Genomic DNA, 27,131 nt, shown 5'->3' with positions numbered 1-27,131 from the left:
GTGTATGGTTACCATAGTAACAGACCCAGATGAGAGTTGGGGCGAACAGCAGCAGGTGAAGTTACTTCCCTTAACACTAACAGCATTAAGTTCAGGTAAGAGCTGCACTTCAATTTCCTAAACGAAAATTCGGTCTTGTCTTGACGTTAAGTCCTCGAATACGAACATATAACTCACATTTCATCACGTTCTGTACAGCTATTCACAGTAACGTTGGGTTAGCTATCTTTAGTTAGCTAACAAGTTATAGCTATCGTTCAGAGCTACTGCTATTAACAGAACAACATTGTTTGACATACTAACTGTGTAAACTGACATTCTTCCCAGTCATGAGTGCAGATGCAGTTTCCTCTCTTCAATATCAGTCCTCCACCATTGACTGCAGCGGGAAGGTCCCTGTGGAGCACCTGGACTATGATTATATTGAGAAATGCAAAGATGTAAAATACCTGGAAAAGATCTTGAGAGTACTGAGGTAAAAGTCACACTGAGCTTCAGGCATGAGCAGGCACAGTTGATTTTGTATTCTCATCAAATATTCTATTCCTTTGTATTGTTGGTGAGCATTTCTCCATGTATATAATCTTCTCATCATTGGAAAAAATGTATATGCAATATTAAAAATAGATTATATACTACAGATTACAAAATGATAATAGAGCAAAACACACTTAAGTCTGATAAACCTGACTGTAAAGATTGCTAGGAATTGAGCCTAAGTAATGTTTGACTTTGTGTAAAGGTCAGGCGACGAGGGCATTTATCCTCATCTGATCAAGTTCTGTGAGAGTCACTTGGAGAAACTGGACCCAAGGAGCCGAGCTCTCAGGAAGAAAAACCCTGTGGCCACAGCAGCCAGCTTCTCTAAAGATGAGTGGAGCCAAATTGTTGATGAGTTGAAGGTATGCTACACATTATAGTATAGTTTTGTGTGTTTTGTAATCAATCCTGCTTAATACCACCTCTCATCTTATGTGACTGCTTCTCTTAAAATAAATCATAAACAATTTTAATATTAGATAATAATTATTCTACAGATGTGGCAAGAAGAAACCAAAAAGACTGAGACCTCACTAAAACAGCAGACAATGTTCGACGATGCATTGAACAAAAATGTGCCGCCTGTAAGAGGTTCCAATTGCTCCGTTCTGATTAGTCAGGTAAAAATCTTTCAACAATGTTTGAACATAACCATGTACATATATGTATATATACAAGAAAAATACTAAAATGAAGTCTTATGTCATCACAGACTTCACTTCCAAAAGCAAAGAGGAATTCTTCAAAACACACTCTCCCACGTGATTATCAAGAATGGGACAAGTGAGTCACTTCGTCTCTACATTTGTCTATTATATTCAGAAGAAAGAGCACTCTGTTACAGCAGCTGCAGGCCCTGTACATAAAAGGGTCTACATGTTTGACTTTGTAAAAGGCCTTAGCTTTGCCTCTTTAATTACAATGTTCCAGAGTTAAAAGACTGATGCTGTTTCAGAGCTTTATTTGCAGAATATCTTCCTTTACCCAATTATTCTGTATCTTTCTCTATTTCCAGGTTTGATGTGGAAAAGGAATGTGAAAGAATCGATGGGAATGTCGTTGAAAAGGATCCATCTGTTATTATAAACAATGGACAACCCAAAATCAAGACTAAAGTTGATGCCTCATGTAACGTATTATGTATTATGCATGTCATATTTGTTTTATGGTCGTGGTGGTACATTGTGTATACTCCAGTTTTGTGGGTATGTGTCTGGTCTCTACAAAATATCCAGTGCTGACACAACAGGTGAAGCTCCCTCTGGCAAATCGTGAAAAGGACAAAGGCAATGAAGCTTTCAGAGCAAACGATTATGAGGAGGCCATTGCCTACTACTCCAGGTCAGGCTCTTAAAACAACTCATTTATTATAGAAAGCACTTTACATCTCCGAAAGGAATTATATTATGTTGCCTGGCATTTAATTAGACTGCTGTCGTTCATTCAAGTCTGATTTCATTCCCATTTATTGTACCTCTAAGTGTTTGTCTACTAACCTCATTATAAATAAAGGTCTGTTTTTTTTCTTGGCCTTCCATTACAGAAGCCTTTCCATTATACCAACTGTGGCTGCATTCAACAACAGAGCCCAGGCAGAGATCCACCTCAAGCACTGGCACAGTGCTATGAGAGACTGCCAGAGGGTACTGGAGCTGGAGCCAGGCAATATTAAAGGTGCTTTCATTTTATACACAGTGGCACTTTTATGGAGTTAAAATACATGTAAATAAAAATATGATTATAATGCTGGCATCATTTTACCTCAAAAACCAGTTACTTTTGTGATGCTTCTTTTTTGAATTTTCTTTATGTTTTAATAGTAGCTTCAATGTATGTTATGTACTGTATGTGATTTTTTTTCACCATCAGCCCTTCTACGCCGTGCCACTGTTTATTATCACATGGGCAACTTCCAAATGGCTACTGAAGACTTGAGGATCGTGCTGAGAGAAGAGCCGCAGAATGCTGCAGCCACTGTAGGTGATATTAGTTAAATACAAGTAGTGTTTTTCCACCAGGTGTCACTGTATTTGTTTGAGCTCAGGTACTTAAAAACAGATTGCAGCTGCTACAACGTATTAATAAAATCATATGCAGTCTGTCATTACTGTCAATAGAGAGTGATTTAGCTTTTATTTTGTGTTAGATGATGTACCCAGGATGAACTTTAATTTGTCACCCTGACCACATTGTTTACATGTCCCAATTATGTACTATATATTAGGATTTGAATGTACTGTAGGTGAATGGGGGGCAGGAATGTTCCACAAGCCATTCACTATAGCTCAGTAGTATATGGATGATTGGAGCATCAGTAAGTGTTTCACCTTTGCTTACTTACTGAACCAAATACACACAAAAATATGTTTCAAACACTGACTTTAAGTTAGTTACATAAAAGTTTTCCATTTAATTTTATTATATAGGTTCAATGTTATTATTGTTTACATTTAATGCAGAGTTTTTCTGTCATGTTGAGTCAATGTGCATTAAATAACTAGATGTGTGATTTATTATTTATCCATTTTAAATGCATTACTTTTATGTGTCAAACTTGAATTATAAACACTGGAATAAACACATTATTTTTATGTAGACATTCTCCTTAACTTTATGCGTACTATTCGAAAAACATAAGGTTTGTTTGTAAGACTGCATTAAGCTAATCTAATCACACTAAGTTATTTAATTTATTTACGTTGACTCATGATAGAAAACTTTGAATTACACAAACTTAAAAAATAAAATTAGATGGAAATTTCACATGTAATTAAAATACTTAAGATCAATATTTTAGGCTCTTTTTTTTTTTGAGTGCAGGATAGGGTTTCTACTGTTGACAATTCTAATGTGTGAATTATTTTTTTAAAGCAACTTCTGTCTAACACTGAGAAGAAGATGAAGGAATGTCAACCAGAGCAGCAGCGCAAAGGCAAAAAAATTCTCATCCAAGAAGTAGAAGAGGAAGATGACAACAGTTACGATGAGAGAAAAGCCGAACAGACTGGTGAGATTGTTTGAACGCCTCCATAATGAATATTAATATCTATAATATGCATGCACAGAAACTAAAAACAAGCCCATGACCATTTATAATTCCTCAAATCCATCCAGAAATCTATGATCAATTTAAATGAAAGTAGCGTTCTCTTAGCTATATTTAACATAACACTGACAGTCAGCTTTTTAAATCAGCATTTGTTATCTGTTGTGTCTAAAGCAGCATTTTGCAGTTGTTTAAATATTGTTGCCTCAAGGCAGTGCATTGAGAACAAGCTCTTATTTACTGATTATTAATACTGATCTTAAAATAAAAACTAACAACCAAATAAAGAACCTAGTTAAGTAGATAGCTCTGCGGTAGGTTAAATGACTAAATTTGCTTAGTTCTACAGTAGAGTTCAACAAATATATTGGCATGGTTGATACTATCTGCAAACTTTAACATAATACAGAAACATGTCAAACGTTTGCTGTGTCAGCCTCTCAAATGTAAGGATTTGCTATTTTTTGTCATTTGTGATAGTAAATAAACAGTCTTTGAGTTTTACACTGCTGATTTGACAAAAGAAAAAATCTTTGGGCTGTCACTTTGGGCTCTGGGAAATAGTGATGAGCATTTTTCACTTTTTTGACATTTTATTGAGTCTATTTGTCAATTAATTGTGAAAATAGTCAGCAGATTAATTGATAATGAAGATAATCTTTTGTTGCAGCCCTAGGATACACACTGTATGTCAGCCAATAAACAATTGTTGTTCAGAAATTCAATATATATATATTTTATTTTAGGTAGTTTAGAAACAGTGTCATCATTACATAGCTTTTCCACCAGAGGACTGTGATTTCAGTTGTAAATTGTCATTCATAATTCTTTAATAACCAATTTTAAAGTATCCTTATCAAAATTATATTTTTACATTATGTTTTTATGTTACAAACGAGTGTGGGCTGATAAAATATCTCTTTCTCAAATATTGATAGCTGGCCTCAATAATCCAGTAATGGTTTCAGTAGTTTGTGTACTCAACACAGTGCTGAAATTTAAATGTACTGTATATAGACTTGCTGAATACTGTGTGTACTGTAAATATTCAGTATTTTGTGAGGGCATATGTATTTTTACACCATACTGTATCATGACTGTTGATTTAGTCCACACTGTAGCTGCCCTGCTATAGGATTTGCCCTCTAATCCACTCATTATTTAAAACCTGAGGAAGCTTCAGCAATTCTGGTAATAGTAGGCCAGTCATTTTCATCATAAACCCTTCTGTCTGCCTGGGCTATAGATAGAGGAAACTCCCCCTGTTCCCCTGGGTAACGTGACATACTGCGTGTGTTAGCCGCCCAACCCCCACCCAGTACTTCTGTAATTCACTGCTGAGAGTGGCTGCTTCCTGGAACTCCCCCTTTGAAGTGGCTCTGTCATGTGTGTCCAACCCTCCCCCACTGTGATGTAACCACTGACTCCTTCCTGTGGGTGTGTCTCCCCCTTCGCTCTGTGTCTCCCTGTGCCTCTCCCTCCCTCCCTCTCCCTCTTCCAGCTTGTCCGGTTGAACCTAGCCAGCCTGTGGGAGGGGAGGAGAGCTCAGCCGCTCCTGCTGAAAGGGGAGACATGGGAAACGCTCAAAAAAAGCCCCACGGCAGAGGGGACGGGGGTCCACACAGTGAGTACAACAACTCCCACCATGGACACTGGAGGACTAAAGGAGGCAACTCTGACAAGTACAAAGTCGCGCAGGAGTCCAAGGTAACCAATGGAACGAGCAAGAGGGGCTCGACAGCTTCAGTCCAGGCGGATCAGAGCAGCAGCGGTAAGGGGTCTTCGGTTGGAGGAAATGCAGGGGAAACTGTCAACCTTGATGCTCCATGTGGAGCCCTGCCCCCACCTCTGTCCCGGCTAAAGAATGAGGGAAACCTGCTGTTTAAAAATGGACAGTTTGCCGATGCACTGGAGAAATACTCACAAGCCATTCAAGGCTACACAGATTCAGGTAGGGTGGAAGAGTCCTCACATTAGGTGCTATTCTTGTTATTATAGTCTGAGGTGGCTGGTGGTAGCTCAGTCATTAAGTGTGTAAGGTTTTGGGTTGTGTATGACATTGGAAAGAAGTTAATGATGCGCCTCCATGACAGTAAACAGAACATTTCTACTGACATCAGTGTGTTATAAACATGCTGTGACTTGTAACAAATGGCCCATAGTTTAACTGACTAATGTTTCATCACCAGTCACACCCATATTTGAATAAATATTGTTTTATGGTGTTTAAACGTCAAAAGCTCATGAAGCTGTTTCTTCTAACTTGCCACTGCATTAGTAAATCAAAGGCCATGACCTTGCAGTTATAATGCTAGGGCTCCTATTTATTTGGTGTGGTTTTTAACACAATGCACCAAAAAGGATATTTTCCATAAGAAAAAGGATACCTAAACAACAGAATTATTATTATTTCTCCCAGAAGCAGTCCACAGTAGTGCACATATAGTTTAAAAACAGTAACAAATATGTCATTATTCAGGAGTTTAAATGTTGGGCTGTTTGTTGGTGTATTTAGAGACTTGACCCTACAGCAATGCGTCACAATGTGGCTGTTGTGGACAGTGTTTCTGTTTTAGCCTCAACCCGGCGCTAAGCCTCTCAGCTCAGGTCTGTCCGGGTCACGTGACTGCTAACCACTCACTGTGAAATTGAATCTGTGGGACTGCAGCTATAAATCTCATGGAGAGGGAGAAAGTGAGCGATTGATGGAGGGAGAGAGAGTGCTGCATGTCAGGCCCATCCACCATCAAACATACTCTCTCTGCCTTAATGTACTCACTAGCCAGTGTACTACTGGATGTGAAAGTGACTGAACAAAGGCATCATCCAAGGCCCGTCATCTGACAGACGTAGGGAACATGTAATGCAGACAGACTGGAGCTGATTGCAGAAATGATAATATATTCTTTAAGCCCCTTTAAACCTCTTAAAAACACTGTGTCTCAGTGGTCTATCATAAAGGGACCCTTCCAAAACAAAACTCACAATAATGGTCTTTTACAGGGTCTCAAAGTCATGTTTGGGTCAGTATATAGATGCTCTAGTTTATACCTTTAACATAGTGTACATGCTCTACTGTCACAGTAACCTCACTTAGTGTGAGCACTTGCTGAGACATCATCATCACTGCCTCACTGTGTCATCATCCATAATCTGATTTCATCTGATGAGGTGGCATGCTAAGCTGACTGTACTTAGTGTCGCTATGTCTGTAATATTCACGATAGGCCTATCTGATTTGACTGTGTCAGTGATAATGATGGTGGTTGAAACTGAGTGAAATACCTGTTAGGAAAGTGGAGAGAATAACAAATGCACTGTGTGCCGTCCATCTGAGCAATTCACTGAACTTTCAGGAAAAAATGTCTTATAAGTGGTTTGATGCGCTTTTCCTTGGTCCTCATCTACCTTGTGTCTTTCCAACTTGTCAGCCCTGGAACTCGCTGTGGTACTGTGTAATAGTAGGATGTATTAGTGGAAGAAAAAGTAGGCCTTCTTCCTGCTCTAGGTCCAAACAAAGAGTTTAAGGAACTTATATTATCCTGTATGAAGTTAAAAACTCTGAAGTTACTCAGATAAGCAGATCAATGAACGTACAAGCATAACCAATAGTTGCATGTGTGAATCTAGCTTTAAAGTAATCCTGCATTCAGCGTGAGGTAGATAAAATGCCAGGTTAGTGCTTTACAATTAAGTGGTTTTGAAAGTCAAAGTTCCAATGATGTTGAAACATTACAAGTTCTTCATTTAGTCAGCAGAGCACCCATTGCTACACACACGTACACAGCACAAAAGGTAGTATTTGACGGACACTAAACTTTTAATTGAAGCTTTAGCAAATACAGACTTGCTCTTGTTAAAGCCACACCTAGGCCAGCCAAGAGGTTCTTTGAACCCTTTTTAATGAGCCCAACCGATTTTTTTGGAGCCATTGTTGATACCAGTGTTAGGGAGTAAAAGAATTAGGTATTGATACATCGGCCAATATGATCCTTCAAATGTGGTTATCAAACTGCTACAGATATGTAGCGGAGGCAGGATATTTCACAGTTAAACAATACACTTTATTTTCTAAAATGATATCAGTGCACTAACACAGTTAACTTCAATGAGAATTTAATAATTGTAAATGACCACAAGTACAACAGTCTGTTAGTTCAGCGGTCACGTGAGCCATTAAAATGTCACTTTACTGTAATGCAGCCTTTAAATCAGGAGAAGACATCAAATGCCAAAGATTATAACGAAATCTAAAATCTAAGACAATACATAGTCTCATATCGCAATATTAATATAATATCCATATATTGCCTAGCCATAATCCCAAGCATCTTTTCCTGCATTTTAATCTAAAATAAAATATCTATAATATCAGTGCATATTGGACAACAAATATATCCAACACAATGTGGACCGATAACATCGACCAAACAATACGTCAGTCAGGCTACTTTTTAAATTATGTAATTTTAACAGATATTCTCTATAACAGTTCCAGTTTCTGAGTTGTACTCCCAAAGTATTATACATGTTGTTTATGTAATATTCTTATAGTGATATTCTTTTTTTATACAGGGCTTGATAGTCCAGAGGATCTATGTATTCTGTATTCTAACAGAGCAGCTTGCTACCTGAAAGATGGCAACAGTCAAGACTGCATACAGGACTGCACAAGGTGAGAAAATGTATTTACTGATGTAACACCGTGCGTATAAGTGTAGCGAGAAGTATGCAGAATGTTAGCAGCGGGTGTCAACCTGTTCGCTGGGTCTTATCTTAAGAACTCAACACGCCTTTCCAATTTCTCATAGACAGTGTGTTGTAAGGGATTTTCATTAATCTCTTAAGAAGTTGTTTTATACGCCGCAAACTCAAACTGAAGGAACCACCCATGTGAAAGCCTTTAAATACTTGTTATTTAAAGATGTTTGCTTAAGGTCCAACTTTGAGGACAAACAAGGAAATTAGGTTGTTTGACAGTTTCTCCACACATAGGTGACGGTGCACTTAATAAATACAGTACAGTAAGTCTACTTTGAAATCATATACATAGATTTCATATATATATATATATATATATATATATATATATATATATATATATATATATATATATATATATATATATATATATATATATATATATATATATATATATATATTTCCAATCCAGACCTACAGTACTCTTAGAAAGTGGCATCTATAGCAGAGGCAGCAGACTTGATCCTTTGCTCCTGTCTCACCTCATCTATTTATACCAACCAGAGCCCTGGAGCTGCAGCCATTCTCCCTCAAGCCCCTCCTGCGCCGGGCCATGGCTTATGATACCCTAGAGCGCTACCGTAAGGCCTATGTGGATTACAAGACCGTCCTGCAGATAGACATCAGCGTGCAGGCAGCACACGACAGCGTCAACAGGTATTAGCCTTCGAACTTCAGCTGAGAGGCTGCAGAGGGCAGGGAGACATCAGTACTGAAACACACAACTGACTGAATGAGTTTTAACTTTCATATTAACCCTTTTGAATGGCGTCACTGGCAGCACAAAGCCAGCAATTGGATGTAACTGAATGTTACATTGCCCATGGCAGCTATTCCAATGACTTTTTGGAGATTTTATTGAGTTTTATCAATTAATATAACATTATTTCTGTGCTCTAAATCCAATTAATTAATTAATCCAATTAAATAAATAAGCAGGCAAAGTCTAATAAGTGGCCAACAGATTTAGCTGGTGTTCAAAAGCAGCTCTCGCAACAGGCTAATTATGGCTGTCAGAGTGCATGTCCTCCCACTGTTATGCAATAGGAACACTCACCTGGCTTCTTTGTGTTCAGGAGTACCAGAGGGTGGGAGCTTTGGTGTCCACAACTCCACATATTATAAAATTGAACAATTTGATCCTTGTATAAAAAACAACAAACAATTAAATTTAAAAAATATGTTATTTGCAAACACTTGCTTTCTGTGAGCCATTTATACTTTCTGGTCTGTGTGTGACTGTGTATAGTATATTATATTTTTATGTGTTCATGTGTAACAACAATGTATTGACTGATTTGCATCCCCCTCCAGGATCACGCGGCAGCTGATTGAGCAGGACGGTACAGAGTGGAGAGAGAAACTTCCAGAAATTCCCCTTGTACCTCTGTCAGCTCAGCAGCACCGCAAAGAGGAACCACCCAGCGCAGAGGTCCTCCAGGCTCGAGCAGAGAAGGCAGCCAGGGATGCAGGTATTTTTTGAAAAAGTCATAATTGCCATGACCATTGAAGTTTGTCCCCCAAAACACAGACTACACTCACTGGTGTGAATCAGGCGAAAAATACTCTTTTGAAAATTCTTAGTGCACTTAAGTCTTGATGAGTCTTATAGTGTTTTGAGACACCAACAGTCCTACAGACTGTAAATCCTTAATTGAAACTCTGGAGTTATAAATACAAGTCTGGTACAACAGTATATGATATACTTAAAAAAAATGCTAACAGATTAGCTCCACCATGACCAGCTATAACACTAAAATTATATGGTCACATGAATGTATCAATGTTAAGTATCCAGTAGTATTACAGTTAAACACCCACGGGGACAATTTTGTTTTCATTGAGTACTTCAGCATTGACATTTAGCTAAGAATAACTACGTTTTTTTACCTAGGTAATACTTTCATACCTAAACGGCTTGCCTGGCACATATGCCAATAAAGTGTCTAGCTTCCAGGTTCACGTACTGGTTATCTGACCCACTGAATTTGTGCGGTAGTGTTCATCCCATTATGTCTCTGGCCCATAGATCTATTATAGAACTAGATACCAACCCAAAGATAGCGCCTATGCAGTCCAGTGAGAATTGCTTGCCTGGTGCATACCCCAGAAAATGTTTCTAGTTTCCAGGTGTACTTCCTGGTTATGCACAAGGAACCTAAAAAAGAAGGAAGGGTCATTACCTCACCAAATCTTGCTTTTGTGCCAGACTGTGGGGACAGCTTTATTGAAGTCTATGGGAGGTGCATGGAGAAACACACTAAAACTGAACATATCTACTTCATATGACTTCTAATGAAGAAATGCCTCCACAAAATGAAAGAACACACTTCAGAGAGTAGGTTAACACATTGTTCGTCCCTCCATTTCGTTGCTCCTGTTTGCAGTGTAATTTGGTCACGATATTATTAGCCTTGTCGATCATTTTGAAAAAAAAGATCAGCCATTAACCTACTCTCTGAAGTGTGTTTTCCATTTTTTTTTATCAGAAGTCATACGATGTAGATATATTGGGTTTAAGTGTGTTTCTCCATTAACTACCATAGACTTCAATACAGCTGTCCCCAGTCTGGCACCAACGTAAGATTTGATGAAGTAATGACCCTTACGACTTTTTTAGTTTCCTTGGTTATGCAGCACAGCGAATTTACACTGTAGTGTTTTTACTGCTGGCCCCGCCCATGAGTTCCTAACGTCACATTTTTTTAAAATTACTTTCCACAGCACACACAAAGTTGTACAATTATGAAACCTCCATGGATCAAGAATTGATAATATAAAGAGTCATAATTGCTCTTTTGGCTACAGGGGAATTTTTAGCTGCAATACCGCAAATGGCCACTTGGCAAAATTGGACATAAGGCTGAGTATATTCAGTTTAAAATAATACATTCATGGTTTAAGCAAGTCTTCAGGACTTCCATAAGTTTGTGATTTCATATCTCAGCCATGCGATCAGCACAGCCATGGTCGCAAGAACACGGCAGAGCTGAGGTGGAAACACGATGGGCAGTGTCTGCTCAGGCATGTGAGAGCTGAGCAATTTTCATGAGGGGGGCCTTAAAGAGAGACAGAGGGTGAATAGAGGTGCTGCGAAAAGTAATGTGTAATACGAGCATTAAAGAATGTAAACATTTTCTAGTAGACACTCAAACATTAAGTAAGAACCTGAAAATGACCTTAGTATGTTTAATGTAAGTAAAGTATTTTTACATTGTTAATGAATAGATGAGAATAGACCTATTAGTAGTTTCCTGGTCAGGAGGAGACAGGAGAAAGATGTTAAAGGCCTTATTTTTATATAAGTGGACGTGTCACCTCTGTTCCCTGACCATGCAGTTTCTCCATTCCCTGGGCTGTGCTTCAGCTGTTATTTTTAAACTCTAATGAAAGAATAGACCTGCTGGCACAGTTTTTTACTCCCAGAAGACACTTTGCAGCAGATTGATTAGCCCTTAGTCCGCCCTATAACTGATTGCTGACTTAACTCTCATGCTTCATGTCCAGCTGGCACAGCATAAATTTCATGGTTTTAAACCCTCAAACTTTACAGCACAGAAGACTGACACATTTCCTTGTGTTAGGTTTTCTTGGAAATAAAAGAGAGGTCGATTAAAATGTACTCAAAGTGTCAGTTTAAACAGAAAAAAGAGTTAAATTGTTCTCTGTGTGAATAGGTCCGGGCAACATATTGATATTAATCATTATTGTGATATGAGACTATATCTTGTGATGGCATAAGTGTTGTCTTTTCCTGTATTAAAGGCTGCGTGGTTATGCCATTTTGTCTTAATAATTTCCAAAAGTCATTATTGTCACAATATCGACATCGAGGTATTTGGTCAAAAATATTGTGATATTTGATTTTGTTGTCCAGTCCTAACATTTATGCAATGCTTTTGAGGAGATTTAAAAATACTGAGACGTATATTGTATTACAATATAGTCTGTACAATATATGGTCATATCTCCCAGATCCATGTGTGAATAAGCAGTAATCACCACTTTACTTTGTCTGCCAGAAAGAAAAGCAGAAATACGTTTTACAGCTTTGAAGCAAGAAGGGAATGACTTTGTGAAGAAGGGCCAATACCAAGATGCACAGGGAAAGTACACTGAATGCCTTAAGATAAAGCCTGACGAGTGTGCTATCTACACCAACAGGTTGGTACACACACCTCAACATGAACACACAGACACTGCTGTGTCTCTTTCACTTTCTGTTCCTCAATTCTTTCCTATACTTCTCATGGTTTGTTTTCTTTACAAAGCAGGGATGTCAGGAAATACACAGAAAATCTATTAATTTGTTTGGATAAATTAAAACAGACTGATTAATTATCCCCAGCTGTCGTCTGTCAGGAGGTTCATTCAGCTCAGCATTCAGCTAATCCCAAGCAGTTGTCAGTCTGTCACTGGCAGTAAATTAGCTGTATTGTTGGTAAGTTTGAACTGAATGGCAGAGGCTCAGGAAACAGCTGCCTGCTACACCTTTGTTTATCACATCTCCACTTATAGCCACCATCATATTATCTTACATCTGAAGAGAAATACAGCCAGCATGCAGCAGGCGGGTCTGACTGCATTGTCTGCCCCGCTCCTTTCTTTTTTACAATAGAGGGTAGATTGTTGATCATATCACAACAGAAACTGTGATGCTGAGGTTAGAAATGTGCTATTGTGTTCTCATTTTTGAGTGTGTATGTTGAGCTCTGCGTCTATAGCCACAGCAGAGCTAACACACACTTTCTGCTCACAGCAGCTGAGACCCATTTGAATGAAAATACAGACAACACATTCATGAAAAACTCAAAGCTAGTCGAGAAAACGTCAGACGTGTAAATTCTATCTTACATCATATGAAAATGATCTATTTCCTGCCTTCAGCCTGTATTGTCAAGTCTGTTCCACAGACTCACAAACTCATGGTACAATCATGGTCAAAAGTTTACGTACACTTGTAAAGAGCATGTATATCATGGCATTCTAGAGTTCCAATCATCTCTACAACTCTCATTTTGGTGAGTGAGTGGAACACATACTACTTTGTCAGAAAAAACATTCAAGTGTGGTTCAATAATGAATTTACTTTTTTAGGTCTTCTGAAAATGTGATCATATCTGCCAGGTCAAAAATATACATACAGCAACTTGAACCATCAATTTTGGAGATTTCAAAAAGTCGTGTCAATCAAATGTTCTTTGTAGCATGGTCTCTTAACTTCTTCTGAGTGATAACAGCTGGTGACTTTTCTGGGTCCATTTTAATAGGGCTTGTTTGATACACCCGCTAGTCTCAGCCACAAACACTACAATAGGAAAGTCTAAGAAGCTCAGCATTGATCTGACAGAGTACATTATTGATTTGAACAAGTCAGGAAAGTCACTTGGAGACATTTCAGAGCAGTTACAGGTACCAAGATCAACTGTGCAAACAATTGTTTGTAAGTATAAAGTGCATGGCACAGTTGTGTCACTGCCATAGTCAGGAAGAAAATGCAAACTTTCACCTGCTGCTGAGAGAAAATTGCTCAGGATGGTCAAGAGTCAACCAAAAACCACCAAAAAGCAAGTCTGTAATGAATTAGAAGCTGCTGGAAGACAGGTGTCAGTGTCCAGTCAAGCCTGTTTTGCATTGCCACGGGCTGAGAGGCTGTTATGCAAGAAAGAAGCCCTTGCTTCAGATGCGGCACCTTCAAGTTTGCTGCTGATCACAGGGACAAAGAAAAAACCTTCTGGAGGAAAACACTGTGGTCAGATGAAACAAAAACTGAGTTGTTTGGCCACAAAGACCAGCAATATGTTTGGAGGTGAGAAGCTGAGGCCTTTAACCCCAAGAACACCATACCTACTGTCAGGCATGGTGCTGGTAGTATTATGCTGTGGGGCTGTTTTGCTGCCAGTGGATCTGCTGCTCTAAAGAAAGTAAATGGAACAATGAAGAAGGAGGATTATCTCCAAATTCTTCAGGAGAACCTAAAATCATCAGCAGAAGATTGGGTCTTGGGTGCAGTTGGGTGTTCCAACAGGACAATGATCCCAAACACACGTCAAAAGTGGTAAAGGAATGGATCAGTCAGGCTAGAATTAAGGTTTTGGCCTTCCCAAAAGTTCCGACTTGAACCCCATCAAGAACACGCGGACTGTGCTGAAGAAACAAGGAAGCCAGGAAGCTAATACATTTCATAGAACTTCAAAGATTCTGTCAAGAGGAGTGGTTAAAAATTCAGTCAGAGGACTACCAGGAGCTTGTGGATGGCTATCAAAAGCGCCTAATAGAGTTGAAAATGGCCAAGAGACATTTAACCTAATATTAGAATTACTGTATGTGTATTTTTTATTTTTTTGCATTATTTTGTCAGATTTGGTCACATTTTCAGAGTAAATAAATAATAAATGCATATTCCTATAATCAATCAATTATTGAACCAAACTTCATGAATGTTTTTGTGACAAAGTAGTATGTGTTCCACTCATTCCATCACAGAAAAATGAGAGTTGTAGAAATCACTGGAACTGAAAACTGCCATGATATGATATGTTCTTTACAAGTGTATATAAACTTTTTACCACGACTGTAACTTTTAGCTATGCATCGAGTATGATTAGCTGCTGGTGGCAAAAATAAGTATCACAAGTGACATGGGTGTGTTTGCAGAGCCCTTTGCTATTTGAAGCTGGAGAGGTTTACTGAAGCCAAGCAGGACTGTGATGCAGCACTGAAAATGGAGCCAACCAATAAGAAGGCCTTCTACAGACGAGCCTTGGCCAATAAAGGCCTCAAGGTAAATAGAGCTGTTCATTAATGACTCAAGGGAATGTGCTTATTTAAACGAAGGACTGGAGGGAAATCTTTGAATTCATCTCAGATTGTGTGTGAACGAGGCATATAATTTGATTTCTCCCTCTGTGTAAAATGTCACTTGAAGCTGATTTCATCTGTCCCTCCACCAGGACTACCTGGCATGCAGCACTGACCTGCAGGAGGTGCTGCAGCAGGATCCCAACGTGCAAGAAGCTGAGAAAGAGCTTGAGGAGGTCACAGTGCTGCTCAGACAGAGTCTGGCCAACGCCAAGACTTCACCAGCCAAAACCAGGAAGACTGTCCCCATCACAGAGGTATGTACACATCTATACTACTTTATAGTTTTTGATGAACATTTCAGATCTGTGCAGAGCCATAGTGGAAATCTGTCCTTGTGACTTTGTGGTTGAGATCCATACCATGTGACTGCAGCGTCTTCGGCTTGATTCTGGCCTGTAAGCTTTGCTACACACTAGAGCAACAGTATCTCAGACGAGGGCTCATGACATCAGATTTTCTCTACATGATTATCATGACCAAACAAATTCAGGATAACGTTATATATAAATGTTATCGCAATATCTATAGAAATTTGGGGGGAAATGCTAGCAATAAAGTCTATCTTGGACCTTGTTTACTGTGTGTTTTGTATCTTTTTTTGGCAAATGGATTACCCTTAAAATTTAGGGAGGTGAAGAGAGAGTCTGAAACCAATACTTTAAAAGAAAGCGCACAAAAAGAAACAATTTAATGACTAGTGAAAAGGCAACCAAGCCATATAGTCACACCCCTATCTCAAACGCTAGGCAGTGCTGTTCAAATATAATTCAATATTCTGTTAATATGTAGCCTACTTCTCACTCAAAATGTTTTCAGAAACATATTTTAGTGTTCTGTTTAGCTATGATATGAGAATGAAAATGGCACTAAGATGCACGCTCACATGCACTACACAAAACAAAAACAAAAAAACAGAGAGCTGATATTACAACACACACTGAGGGAATGTGATGTCATTCTTAGTTCAGGGCATCATTAAAACAAGTAAAAAAAATAGGAAAATAAGCTAAAATAGAATCAGTTTAAAAGAGACAAGACTAAAGAATAAAATTCACAGTTCAGATCAAAGCCTTCAAATTGCTTCAATGAAAGGCAGTGGCAAACAAAAAGGTCTTTGGCCTTGATTTAAAAGAGGTGAGAGTTGAAGCAGACCTGCAGTTTTCTGGGAGTTTGTTCCAGAAATGTGGTGCATAATAACTGAACGCTGCTTCTCCATGTTTAGTTTGACTCTAGGGACTGAAAGCAGACCTATATCTGACGACCTCAGAGGTCTGGATGGCTCATAACGTAGCAGCAGATCAGAAATGTATTTTGGCCCTAAACCATTCAGTGCTTTATAAAACAACAGCAGGAGTTTGAAATCTATTCTTTGACAGACAGGAAGCCAGTGTACAGATCTGAGAACTGGAGTGATGTGATCTACTTTTTTGGTTCTTGTTAGGACTCGAGCAGCAGCATTCTGAATCAGCTGCAGCTGTCTGATGGATTTTTTTAGAGTCCTGTAAAGACACCGTTACAGTAGTCAAGTCTGCTGAAGATAAATGCATGGACAAGTTTTTCCAAATCCTGCTGAAACATAAGTATTTTAATCCTTGATGTATTGTTAAGGTGATAGTTGGCTGACTTTGTAATTGTCTTAGTGTGGCTGCTGAAAGTCAGGTCTGAGTCCATGATTACGACAAGATTCCTGGCTTGGTTTGTAGTTTTCAACTTTACAGAATGAAGCTGAGCAGAAGCTTTTAGTTGTCCTTCCTTGGCTCCAAAATCAATTATTTCATCTACTCAGTGTTTGTATGAGATTATAGTCCCCTGGTGAGATGGTTATGTAAATTTGTGTGTCATCTGCATAACTATGGTAACATACCTGTTTTCCATTATCTGAGCTAGGGGAAGCATGTAAATGTTGAATAGTAGAGGCCCCAGAATGGAGCCCTGGGGTACTCAACGTCATTTTCATCCGCTCAGATGTGTAACTATTACCCATAGACACAAAGTAGTCTATGTAGTAGTAGTTGGATAATTGTTCAGCTGTTGAAAAACAGCTTTTTCAATGATTTTACTTAAAATTGGGAGGTTTGATATGGCCCTTTAATTATTCATTGTCAATGTGTCTAGATTGTTCTTCTTCAGGAGTGGTTTGATAACTGCAGTTTTCATGGCTTGTGGGAAGACACCTGAGAGAAGAGACATGTTAATAATCTGTAGCAGATCTGGAGCTACACAGTCTGAAACTTTTTTGAAGAACCCAGCTGGTAATCTATCAAGGCAGCAGGAGGAAGATTTCAAGTGTTGTTTTATGTCTTGCATGTTTTGTAATTTATTGGATCAAATTGTGTCATGGTATTTTAGTTGGCAGTGAAGAAGGATGCAAATTCATTACAGGCCCTGGTAGATAAATGTTCAGAGGCTACTGGCACAGGAGGGTTTGTTAGCGTTTGTTATTAGCAAACAGGGCACTTGCATTATTATTGTTTTTGGTGATAATGTCTGAGAAGAAGGACTGCCTTGACTTTTTTGGTCTCTTCTAGTCTCTCTTTATAAAAGTCAAAATGAACCTGGAGATTTGTTTTTCGCCACCTGTGCGCAGCTTTTCGACATTCCTTTTTTTTCCATTTTGACCAGCGTGGCTTTTCTCCAGGGAGATTTTGTCTCACTAGAGACCACCTTCACTTTAGTGGGTGCAATGGCATCAATGACATTTGTAATTTTAGAAGTAATGATTTACAAGATCATGACAGAGAACCTGGAGAGGAGAGGTGTGGAAGAGAAAGCCTCAATGAATATGTCACTGGTGTTTTCAGTGATGTAGCGTTTTGAGATGACCTCAGTTTGAACATTTGTGTACACAGATATATCACTGTCAAAGAAAACACAGTAATGATCAGAGAGAGCAACAGCAGATACCAGAACCTTAGATATGTTCAAACCCTGTTGTGTGTGTGGGCTGCATCACATGCTGAGTGAGTCCAAAGTTATTAAAGACACAACACATTTCTTTGGTCCCTTTGTCCTCGGGTTTGTCAACTTGGATGTAAAGTTACCAACAATGAACACGCACTCAAAGTCAGTGCAGATTAGAGACAGTAGCTCAGTAAAGTAATCAAAAAAATATTTACAGTATTAAATGGCCTGTAAATATTTAGAAATATGGCCAGAGAAGATGAGTTTATCAGAAAAACACCATCAGTGGAAGACAAATGTAGCTCTGTGTCTGATGAATGTGTGTTTTGGTTCAGGATCCTTTTCAGGAGTTGCAGTTGTATCCATCAGAACTTTATATACACACAGTCTTGTTCCTTTGGTTTCCTTTTTTTTATCCAATACCCCAATTTATTTCTGCGCGGTGTCTCATCTTTTGAATTGACAAATCAACTATGAGTGCTTCCTGCCCATCAACGTTATGAAAGTGCTCCCAGACAGCTAACACTGTCCATGTACAAAATGAAGGGGAGTTTTATTTCCATCACCAAAAATACAGCATCTACTCAAACTTTGCTACTCAGTGCTGTGCTGCTATCTCTGTGATAGCATGCTCAAAAGAAGAAAAACCAGGGCCAGTTGACATTAATAACCAGCACATATCGTAGTGGATATCTGAATTAAAACCAAATGATTTGTTCAAAAGGAGAGAATGATTTCTTTAAGATGTGCCCTAGTGTGCTCTTGGCTTCATAACACCTGCCTACTTTGTTCTGACCTCTCATTCTGATATCAGTGTATTACATAAGGCAGTATACGCAGAAAGTAAGCATTGCCATCTTTCCTCAAAGTTTAAAGCCTCTTCAACGACACCATCCCCATGTCTCCCCTGTCTCCCCTGTAAATCCACTTCCATCACCATCTTCTTCCTCAGGTTGAGGGTGACGAGGAAACATCAGCCGTTCCTAACTCAGAGAGCAGCTGCAGAGGAGAGGACAGCTCCATCAACCTCCAGCCAGCCAACGCCTATGAGTTCGGCCAGGCTCTGAATGCAGCTCGCTGCTGTGGAAACACAGCGGCCTGCGCTGACCTGCTGGCCTCCACGGCCCCGGAGATGCTTCCCCAGCTCCTGAGCACCCAGCTGGATGGACACGCCATCAGCTTCATCATGCAGGGGCTAGACAGCCACCTGGAGAAAGACCCAGACCTGGTCTATCAACACCTCAATCATCTGCATACAACTGAAAGGTTCTCGGTAAGACGCGGTTTATGATCAGTTCATGGAGGTTTTTATGATTCACAAAGTCCTACAATCTGGAAAGATATTTCAAGAGAAAATATGTTGAAGTTTGTTGAAGTCACATATTTCATTTCAGAGCACACATTTAATATGGGAAATGGTACACCTAAAATAATCATTATTGTTGTTTTGTAAGTGTCCTCAGCAGCTGAGGTTTTGGTGAGAAATGATGACATGCAGTTTTTGCAGGTTGTACTGATGCTGCTGGAGAAGGACGAGCGTCGTCACATGACTCAGCTGTTTGAGCATCTGTCTGCTGTGGAGAGTGCCGAGTTCACTAAGAACGATGTTCAGAATCTGGCCAACAAATACATCTGACCCTCCTCCCCCCTGCTCTCTGCTGCATGAGCTGCTGCACCACTACAACTCTTGGATCTATGCAAAGCACTGCACAAGAACTGACTACACAAAGGCAGGAAGCTGCAGAATGTGCCCCAGAGCAATACAATGGAACTGAGTCACATTCATACAACTGGTCTGTACTGTAAATGAATTGATCACTGTATGTTTAAGTGACAGTTTAAGGAATATATTTTTCTCTCCAGAATGTTTTACTATGCAGATTTACTTTTGTACCACCACTAAGCATTAGCATTGGACAGCAGGCAGGAAGTGGGATACTATGGACCTTTCACTTTAATGTACTGATAAATAGGGCCCCATATAAACTGTTATGTAATGCTAAAGGTGCTCAAGTGCTTCCCTGACAGGCAGGTGAGTTTGCTCAGGACAGGCTCATGTTCCCACAACTGGGCTCCAGTTTAATATGGAGCACTTCCAGCTTCTGTCAGACACCAGCTATGACCAGAAATATTCAGTGCTTGCTGAATATTACAAAGTAAAGGAACATGTGAGGTCATTTGCTACTTGAGCTAATTGAGCTGTCCCTTGCTGCAGGACAAAAACTCAAGATAAAGAAGGGGTTTTATTATGACCAGATGAACTGCATTATCTCTGCAGAATAAATGATATGTTATTGCTATGATAACAGTATCTGTTGGACTGATATCTACTGGCAATGTTTTTAAGAGATATACAGATACATACATGACTCAGATGCTTGTTTGTTTATTCAGCTATGCAATTAGCAAATCTGAGTTCTGATGTAAAATCACTCTTAAAAGGTAACTCCACCAGTTTTACACATTTACACATTAAGTTGGGTTTACGGGTCTTGGGGAGTACTACTGCATATGTGAAAAAAGTAGTATAAAGCTTTTTGTGACTCCAGAGGAAGCTGCATGTAATGTGATATATTGCCTCCAGTGATGTCACTGTGTGGCTAAATTGGTATGCATTGTGAATAACTTACAGTAGGTGGCAGGTTTTGAAAGGCAGTCCTCTGGTCTAGCATTGCACTCGTATAATACTGTTGAACTCATTATGGACTGTTTAAAAACAAATGATTAAAATTGATACAGTAGAACAAGGGATATTGTCTCTTTAATCAACACATTCCTCTTCCTTTTCAAAACCTGGTGCCTATATTACCCACAATGCAATGTAGCCACTGGGTGACATCACTGGAGGCAATTTATGAGATTACATGCAATTTCCTCTGGAGCCACAAGGTTTTTCTCCAGTTTTTCCATATATGCAGTGGTACTCCCCAAGGCCTGTAAATACACTTTAATGTGTAAAATTGGTGGTCATCCTTTAAAGGCTGGTGACATAAAGTCACTCATCCAGTTTGTTTACCAAATTAGCCCGCCGGCCAACTCACGTTTGCACATCAGTCTTCACAGCAGTGCAGCCATGCAGATGTGTACGCACACAGGAGAGAAGCAGCATCTTTATGAGATGTGTGCCTTGGATTTCAGACTAGGGGTCGACTTACATTTTAGTGAGTGTGCACATACTCCTAAAGAGAGAGAATATATTTATGTCATTCAGTAGATTTTATCAGAATGTTAAATGGCTTGGATTTATGCATCATAAATCATACATGTATTCACTTAGCTACATGCACGTAATTGTTTAAAATGTCATTTATTTGCTAACTTAATCTGTCCTTGTTAAATATTTAACTGCTAAATATTCCAGTCATCCAAAATTGAAGACTGCCTGAATCCAAACCATTCTTTGCTTTCAAGTGTTTTATCAATTCTACATGAATGTACCAAATTTAGTTCAGGGTGACACGTTGGGGGGCGAGAGGCAATAATTTCACGTTCCACAGCTTCTTCACTGTGGTTTTAACATTATATTTCAGTAGAGATGTACAATATTCAAAGAGGGCTGTTCAATAAACTGGATTCAATGTAAAGATTTTTTTTTCTGTGCTAAGATGAAATGAAATAGTTCAATAAAAACAAAAATGTACTACCCTAATTATTTAAAGTACTTGCATTGGCCTGAAAAAACAAAGACAGGATGACACTTCATACATTTCTTTTTTTATTTTTCTGATATGCATTTACACGCATATAGTAAAGCAAATTACCAAACACATGTACAAATACCTTATGCCATTCTGCACAAATTACAAATTATATCTGGCACTAGTGTTCAAATTAGGATCAAGAAACTGGAGTTTTGGTGAAGAATAAAGAGAAACAGAACCTGGTAGGAAGAACAAAACATTTTGCTTTAATGCGGGGTAGACTGCAGCATGTAGCCGTATCCATAAAACCAAACTGAGTGTTCATTCAATAACAGACCTGGGTCAAAATACCATTCAAGATGCTTTTTACCTACCTGGTAGAGGTTCACCTGAGCCAGCTCAGTGGCCTCAATAAATCTGACCACTGAGCAGTAAAGACAGGCTTAAGCAAACACTAATTTAAGTGTTGAAAAACAGAATTTAACTAAAAGTCTGTTCAGCAGCACCGATAGGCAACACAAACAGGAATCACAGGACGATCAAAAGGGAAGGTAACCCAGAACTAACCTATGTTTCCCGATTCACCTTTTGTGCATTGCAAATCAATGTAGTAAGAAATACAGGTAACAGTGCAGGTGCCTCAGGCTGTCCTGGGGCCTCGGTTATTTGCGTAGCATTTGTGAAGCATGTACAAAACAGCAGTCTGTATGTCTGTATAATCCTGGGTGTTGTCTTCATTCATCCCAATGGTGTAAAAAAGGATGCACTATACTGTGTCTACAGCTGTCAAGTCAAAGGTATAAGATTTAACAAGAGCCTGAGTGCTGTCTTTGGTAGGCAATTGAAAAGTCTTCATTTACCATGTCTACCACAGTATGTTCTGTGTGTGAATGAGCATCCCTCCTACACAGACAGACATTCTGCAACCTAAAATGAGTCATTGTTGTTGGGAGTCTTGAAGACACAGTGGAGAGAGAGAGAGAGAGGAAGAGTGAGAGAGAGAGAGAAAGAGAGAGAGAGAGAACACAAACAGCTTTTTGAAGGCACCATGAGTTAACGAAGAAAGATATCAAAGCTCTCTCTTACTCAGTGAGGTGAGACCATCAGCCTGAATAAGTCACCTTTGAACAGGACAAAACATTTTCTTGATACAATTTCACAGAATTGACCAACCCATTGGTTAATGTTAATATAATGACTTTCAGCATTATCTCGACAACCGTGGCCTTCCAGAGACCTTTCTTAAATCAAACAACCCTCACCCACCCACCCCGCAACATATCACCATAGCTCTCCACAGAACTCAACCAGGCCTGGGCTTCCAAACTCATCTTAGCACTAAAAACACAAGAGTTTTAGGCAACAACAGCTACAGGTCTAACCTCAGTGGTTACTTAAAAGCTTTTCGAGCACCATCTCCAACACAGATTGGTATGCATCCATCCAACGAGAATCTCAGTTGTGTTGATTTTAGTGCTAAAATGATTAAAGATGTTAAGCCCAGGCCTAACAGACATAACTACACATTAGAGGGTTCATCTCAAACAAACATCCAGGGAAAAAACAAAAAAAAGTCTAATAATAAATACAGACAAGAACACAAAGGTTCCTCTGTAACTAATACATTTGGGGAAAAATAAAAAGAGGAAATTGTGAATCATATTGCCTGGTCCCTGTTTGGGTTCACTGCTAGAAAGCTGTGACATTAAGATTCCTGCATGGTGTTGCATCCACACTGTCGAGCCAAAATCAAATTGTAGCAAAACCGGCACAGTGGTTTTATTCAACCTACACAGATCAATAGGACAGCAGCCGTATGGGTAGGCTGTCTCTGTTATAAGTGGTGAGTGAATAAACTGTCAAAAAAAAAAGGTCAGCAGTCGGCAGGTCGAACAGCGAGAAAACACCAGCATTCACAACCTTAACGATTCTCACATGGCTGCACTTTGGAAAGCTCTTAATATGTCCAACAAGCCCTCTGACAGTCAGTGGACACACAGATCTGTTTTACTCAAAGGTTGCTTTTAATGAAAAAAATAAATTCCCTTTACAAGGGAAGAAAAGAAAATGCAGGTTAACTGTAAGCTATGATGGTTAGTTCAGTGGAAGAAAAAATGTTAAATAAAAAGAGCATCTGTGCAGCACTTAAGGTATTGAGATTTCATATGTCAGTCTGTATACAGGAGTTCTTGGACTGCTGCTGGGTCTGGGCTGGGTGTTGTGGTTGGTGGTTGTTGTTGGTTTCTTTTAGCAGCTCTCTGGTGTTGCTGTGAGAGTCCAGCTCCGCGGGGCACACCAGGTTGACATTCTCCTCTGTGATGAAGCAGAGAGGGGAGAGCTCTGCACTGTGGCCCAGGGAGGAGGTGGTGGAGGTGGGGGAGTGGGGAGTGATCACAGCTCCTTGTCCCTGGGAGGAGGAGGATGAGGAGGCAGGACAGGTCTCCAGGCGGTCATTCTCCACCTCAGGTAGGGGGCTGACGGTGGCGAAACGTGTGTGGTAGTCGCCTCCACCGGAGCCGTGGCTACAGGACGTCTTCATGCTCTCCAGATCGGAACAGCTGAACTCTGAGAAATGGCTGGAGTGGGAATCAGCCACAGACGGCAGGCTGCCACTCAGTGACGGAGAGTCGAACTCGGAGGAGTTGGTACTGCGCTGCTCCAGCAGCTGAGCGTCCATGTCTTCTCGCGTCTCGTTGATTTTGGTGCCTCCCCCGCCTTTCTTGCGCAGCTTGCCTTTGCTCTTTTTACCCCCAGAGCTAGAAGAGGAGGAGCAGGATGCCTCTTTGGCCCACTTAGTGGAGGTTCCTTTGCCTTCTGAGGAGGTGCACCCGTTGGAGGGGCAGGTCCAGCCACAGCGGCCAACATGGCTGCCATCATCTACGCTGCTGCTGCCACTGTGGTGGCGTAGTTTGCCGGGTTTGGATTCAATGTCAACCTGGACCTCCATACTGTTCCCATCTCTGGAACATGGAAGAAAGAGGGAAGCATGAGACAAAAGATACCTCAGAAAAATACTTAATGTACTGTATGTAGATGAAGTGCATGTGCAAGTGTATGGGTGACATTTTTAAAGACATCGTTCGGCATGATGCAAAAATGTTTGGAGCTGTTATTTAAAACTAGATGATTCAATAGCAAATACTAGATTATCATAATGAAAAAAAGATCACAAAAGCTCAATGGATATCTTTGAATCATTAAAAACTTAAGTAACATAATGTTTTTAAGCAAAGTAACAGTATTTCAACAGTCATGATCATTTCTAGCAAATCAGTACTGGTGTGAGCAGTGCTATTCACTTTGTTTTTACATTACGTGATCACAGGTGTGCATTACATAATATTTCACATTACTGATTTTTGGAAGGACTCCACCTACACAGACCCATGTCTCCATCGCACAGACTTCCCTAACAGCACCATCCAGAAAAAAAGGACAAGATGCTCACCTGTCGAGGGGCATGTAGGCATTAAGAATGGATCCAGCCATTGCTTTGGTGCTAGCGTTGTCACTGATTGTACCCAGGCTGACGGTGCCAGACTCTCCACTCAGACTGCAGCGCTCCTTCTGTACATCAGCCTGCACCTCCAGTCTGACAACATGTAAGGGGGCAGATTAAGACAAGCCGTGCTGGCACCATGAAATCCAAAGCAGTGCCAACATTCTAAAACCCATGGCGAGTGTCTGTTTTAGTACCTGTTTAAGTAATTGACCATGGCACTGCCAGAGAGACTGCCGGTGATGCTGGCTCCAGCCAGAGCCATGGTGGACGCCGTCTCACTCAGGTTGTCTCTGATGGCCCCCAGACGGTCCATGTGGCTGCCGCTGGCACTCAGACTGCCTGTCATCCCTCCAACACTGCCTTCACCTATACTGGGGTTGTTCCTGGTGTCTGCCACTGATGTAGTATCTGCATAAATGATGCCATCATGAAATAACGTTTCAATATATAACAATAAAAGATAAGAAATAAAATCTCTTGCAGGAACAAAAGAAACTGCTATGTTTGGTGAATAAAATGTACAAACTCTGGAATTCTTATCTCACAGAAGAAGCACAAAAGGAAATTTTTCTGCTAAAGAAACATTGCAAAAGAACACTTGGCATCCGTGAACCCAGCAGCAGATTTCATCTGAACAGGGACTCAGTAGTGTATCAGTCAGCAGAAGGCAAATTCTGGTGTTTGCTGACATGGGCAAAAACACACAGGGTGACTTTTGGGTGTCAGTGTGGGTAATGGGGGGTGGAGGTGGGGGCACTGAAGCTTACCGGTGGCAGCTGTCCCACTGCCAACATTCATGTCATTCTCGTCATCAAATTCTATGCGGACTCCTTTGCCATTCCCAGCTGAGACACCACAACCTCCACTACGGCACAGCGAGATGGGCACCACACCATAGACATAAGCCAGCATGATGGGAACTCCAATGCCTGAGTGGTGAAAGAGACAGAGAGACACCAAGGACATGTTAGACCAAGGCACTGGTCTAGACAAAATGTGCAGGCCACTGTTGCTGACGCACAGAAATCATAAAATAGTCATCTCTTTCAACTTTCCCATCTTTGTGTGATAGCTCAAGAGAAATCCAATTGGCTTTGAAAACAAACTTTAACATAAGATAAACTCTAAGATTAAACAAAAGAAATTCCTGAAACTCAAAGTCAAATAAATATGTGTCAAAAAAGATTTCCTGGCATGCAGAAAGCTGAAGCAGAGAGAAGGAGGAGGTTGGAGAGGGTGGAGGACAGACTGACCGACAGTGACTGCAGCCACCACTGGAGACACGATGACAGAGAGAGTCACTCCACCAGCAATCACCAGGTTCCTCTTGTGGTTGGAGATATCTTTGCCTTCATAACGGTTATGGATCTGACAGAGAAGAGAGAGGAGAGGTGCAATGTAAGTCACAGACAGATAGAGGAAACAGAAGAGTCACCAGCCACAATATGTCAGTTGATCAGACTCCAAGCATGTAAAGGATTGTTGCCAAAGTGACATGTAAACCAGGCTGCTAGCAACAGTAAAACATTTTACAATACAATTATTAGAAAGTAATAAAGCTACTATTAAGAACTTGAGGGAAAAATAAGCCCACAAACACAGGACAAATGGTAGGTCATTGTTAAAGAAATCTTCTGTTCTCCTAAAAACTTGCACACATCTTGACTACAAGAACTGGAAGAAAAATTGGAAAAATGGAGGTTCCAACAAGTGTTAAAACAATGGAAAAGAGCTAAAAAATGACCTCATAGCCCAAATCACAGTGACATCAGGCTACAACAGCAGTCACTTCTGGATAGACAACTGGTGGTTGATTTGCATGGTCCAACCTATCTGAGGTTTCTGCTGTGCTTATTTCATGTACTGTGCTGCTTTG

The 27,131-nt window shown here is 40.0% G+C and overlaps 2 protein-coding genes across 2 annotated transcripts in view; one reads left to right on the top strand and one right to left on the bottom strand.

Moving 5' to 3' along the window:
- The first annotated feature begins 4 nt into the window (after positions 1–4).
- On the top strand, positions 5–21,761 carry spag1b (sperm associated antigen 1b). Its single transcript, XM_073485195.1, has 19 exons — positions 5–95; positions 328–475; positions 743–902; positions 1,038–1,160; positions 1,253–1,323; positions 1,556–1,668; positions 1,776–1,881; positions 2,084–2,214; positions 2,410–2,516; positions 3,412–3,547; positions 5,088–5,537; positions 8,162–8,261; positions 8,852–9,004; positions 9,662–9,819; positions 12,370–12,511; positions 15,005–15,131; positions 15,301–15,465; positions 19,065–19,385; positions 19,620–21,761. The coding sequence occupies exons 1-19, from the start codon at positions 5–7 to the stop codon at positions 19,746–19,748; spliced, it is 2,931 nt and encodes a 976-aa protein (XP_073341296.1). The 3' UTR covers positions 19,749–21,761.
- Positions 21,762–21,814: 53 nt separating this feature from the next.
- LOC141011869 (E3 ubiquitin-protein ligase RNF19A-like) overlaps positions 21,815–27,131 on the bottom strand; it is a 32,920-nt gene continuing 27,603 nt past the window's right edge. The window contains exons 6-10 of the mRNA XM_073485196.1: positions 26,509–26,623; positions 26,023–26,184; positions 25,450–25,663; positions 25,202–25,345; positions 21,815–24,713 (exon numbers count right to left, since the gene is read on the bottom strand). Coding sequence (XP_073341297.1) covers positions 23,915–24,713; positions 25,202–25,345; positions 25,450–25,663; positions 26,023–26,184; positions 26,509–26,623 — 1,434 coding nt within the window. The 3' untranslated portion in view covers positions 21,815–23,914. The remainder of the gene's footprint in view (positions 24,714–25,201; positions 25,346–25,449; positions 25,664–26,022; positions 26,185–26,508; positions 26,624–27,131) is intronic.

The sequence above is a fragment of the Pagrus major genome, chromosome 17 (genome assembly GCF_040436345.1).
Source record: "Pagrus major chromosome 17, Pma_NU_1.0".
Classification (NCBI taxonomy): Eukaryota; Metazoa; Chordata; class Actinopteri; order Spariformes; family Sparidae; genus Pagrus; species Pagrus major.
Note: the sequence above shows the minus strand (reverse complement) of the source record. Positions and strands in the feature narration are given on the sequence as shown.

Coding starts and splice junctions, on each gene's coding strand:
- spag1b (XM_073485195.1), top strand. CDS start 5: ATGGTTACCATAGTAACAGACCCAGATGAGAGTTGGGGCGAACAGCAG. Junction 8,262..8,851: donor TGCATACAGGACTGCACAAG/GTGAGAAAATGT, acceptor TATACCAACCAG/AGCCCTGGAGCTGCAGCCAT. Junction 9,820..12,369: donor GAAGGCAGCCAGGGATGCAG/GTATTTTTTGAA, acceptor TTTGTCTGCCAG/AAAGAAAAGCAGAAATACGT.